The following is a 2,157-nucleotide window of genomic DNA, read 5'->3' on the forward strand; positions in this document are numbered from 1 at the left end:
GCTGTTTGACTTCTAAATCTATTCTAATTAAATTCTTTATATTTTGTCACTTATTTAAGAGTTTTATTATTTAAAAAAAAGTTGGTTTTGACAATTTAAATATATTATATAGTATAGTTCTAAATTCTAAGTAACTTTCTAGAGAGAAATACTTCATTTTGTGACATCAGAGGGGCCTAACTACAACATTGCTGTAGGCATTTAGTTTATTGAACCTGGTGCGCTATCCTAAAATTATAATAACACGTAGGAGGCACTACATAAAGTGGGGGCTCGTCCGGGATCTCCCTCTAATAAGTCACTGATGATTTCCTGAAAGAAGAATGAAAAAAAGTTAAGCTCAAGTATATTCTGTCCTTTCATTATAAGTGACTGAGAAGTGCCTAAAGTGACATAATGACTCTAAGAAAAGACCCCTGTCTACAAGAAGAGTTAACTAGCTGGTGCAACGAGGCTGGCATTGATGAGACTCATGCTTTAATGCTGTTAAATGTGCCTACTCACAACAGAAGTGGCTGAGATTGAGGAGGTAATGGAAGCCGTGAAAGTTCTAGGAAGAGTTCATGTGAGAGACACAAGAGAAGGATTTACCTCGCATTCTATGATGGTGTTGTGTGAGTGCAGACAAACCATTGACCCTAAGCGCATACCTCCTGAAGTGGCAAGGGGAGAAAAGAAAGAGCCCTGGTCAGTCATAGTGAACCAAACAAGAGAACCTGCATTTGACACAGCTACTGGAGGATTCACTGAAAAGCTTGCAAAGTTCCTGATGGAAGAAGGAAAGTCTCTCAGCGATGTACAAGCTTTGTGTACTCCACGCATTGCTATCGATAGTTCCCCTGAGTCAATTATACGTGCCATGGGTGAGGTCCTGGAAAAGACTGTAAAGCCGCAGAGTGATAGCAATGCCTACCGATGCCTGTGCACGTTTTCAGCTGTAGTTCCCACCCCCATAGGAGAGGAGAGTATGGAAAATCAAATCAATCAAGCCAGGCTAATGATAACCGAGTGCGACTGTTCTGAAAAAGAAAAACGACGCAGAATTGTGGAGAGCCTTAAAGGACCTGCATTAGAAATCATAAGAGCTGTCCGTTTCTCCAACCCCGAGGCGAGTGCTTTGCAGTATTTGGAAGCATTGGAGAGTACATTTGGATCAACAGAGTCTGGTGAGGACTTATACTTCAAGTTTCATCTTATGCGCCAAAACGCAGGTGAGGCTCTGTCTAAATTCCTGAGGAGGATTGATAAGGCTCTTAACAAAGTAGTAGAACGAGGTGACCTGTCTCCTCGAATGGTGGATAAAGTACGAGTTGAACAGCTAATTCGAGGTGCAGTGAATTCTGACCTGATGTTGCTTCAGTTAAGACTACGAGAGAGAAAAGATGCCCACCTTCTTTCCTGAGTCTGCTGAAGGACATACGTGAGGCGGAGGAGAGTGAAGCATCCCATCACAGAATGTCAGCTAAAGCCAAAGCCATACAATATCATGAGGAGGAAAGAGCCAACCCCTCTGTCATCCACGAACTTCAGACTGAGATTCAAGAATTGCGAACCCAGATATGTGGGGTTGCGGCCAAATCTGTGTCTACTTCCTCCTTGGTGGTTAAACCTAAAGAAAAGCCCAAGAAGTCCAGAAAAACCTGATGATTCAGAAGTTCAAGAATTAAGGAAACCTACAACAGCAGTTGGCCGTTTTAAATGTCAGTTCTTCTCAGTGCTCAGATGATGTTCCCGAGCAGCAGCCAAAACCATCACAGTCAGCTTCCCCGTTATTGAGATACAAGTCAGCCAGAACGAAAGATGACTACTTCTGCTACCGGTGTGGGCAGGACGGTCATATCGCGACAAAGTGTCAAGCTCCACCAAATCCAGATCAAGTAATTCAGAAGCTCATACGTTCTTTGCAGCAGGCCAAGAGTGGGAGGCCCGAGACGGATGACAATCAAAAGCCACAGAATCAAGCCTATTTCTCTAGAAAGAGCCAGACAGACCTCCATGACTCCAACAGCCTTCCCAAAGGTCTAGTAGGACCGGCATCAACTGTGGAAGTGAAGCTTAATGGGCGTACATGTCAAGCACTGTTAGACAGCGGCTCACAAGTGACAATTGTGTTTGACAGTGAACCTCAAGGTCCTTCTCAGTTGCCAGTCATTATTG

The 2,157-nt window shown here is 43.6% G+C and overlaps 1 protein-coding gene across 1 annotated transcript; it reads left to right on the forward strand.

Annotated features, from left to right (window-relative positions):
* Positions 1-532: 532 nt before the first annotated feature.
* LOC107708183 (paraneoplastic antigen Ma1 homolog) lies at positions 533-1,402 on the forward strand. Its single transcript, XM_016512361.1, has one exon. It carries the CDS (start codon positions 533-535, stop codon positions 1,400-1,402), a length of 870 nt encoding a protein of 289 aa, XP_016367847.1.
* Positions 1,403-2,157: the final 755 nt, after the last annotated feature.

The sequence above is a fragment of the Sinocyclocheilus rhinocerous genome, unplaced genomic scaffold (assembly GCF_001515625.1).
Source record: "Sinocyclocheilus rhinocerous isolate Xijiao unplaced genomic scaffold, SAMN03320098_v1.1 scaffold17683, whole genome shotgun sequence".
Lineage (NCBI taxonomy): Eukaryota > Metazoa > Chordata > Actinopteri > Cypriniformes > Cyprinidae > Sinocyclocheilus > Sinocyclocheilus rhinocerous.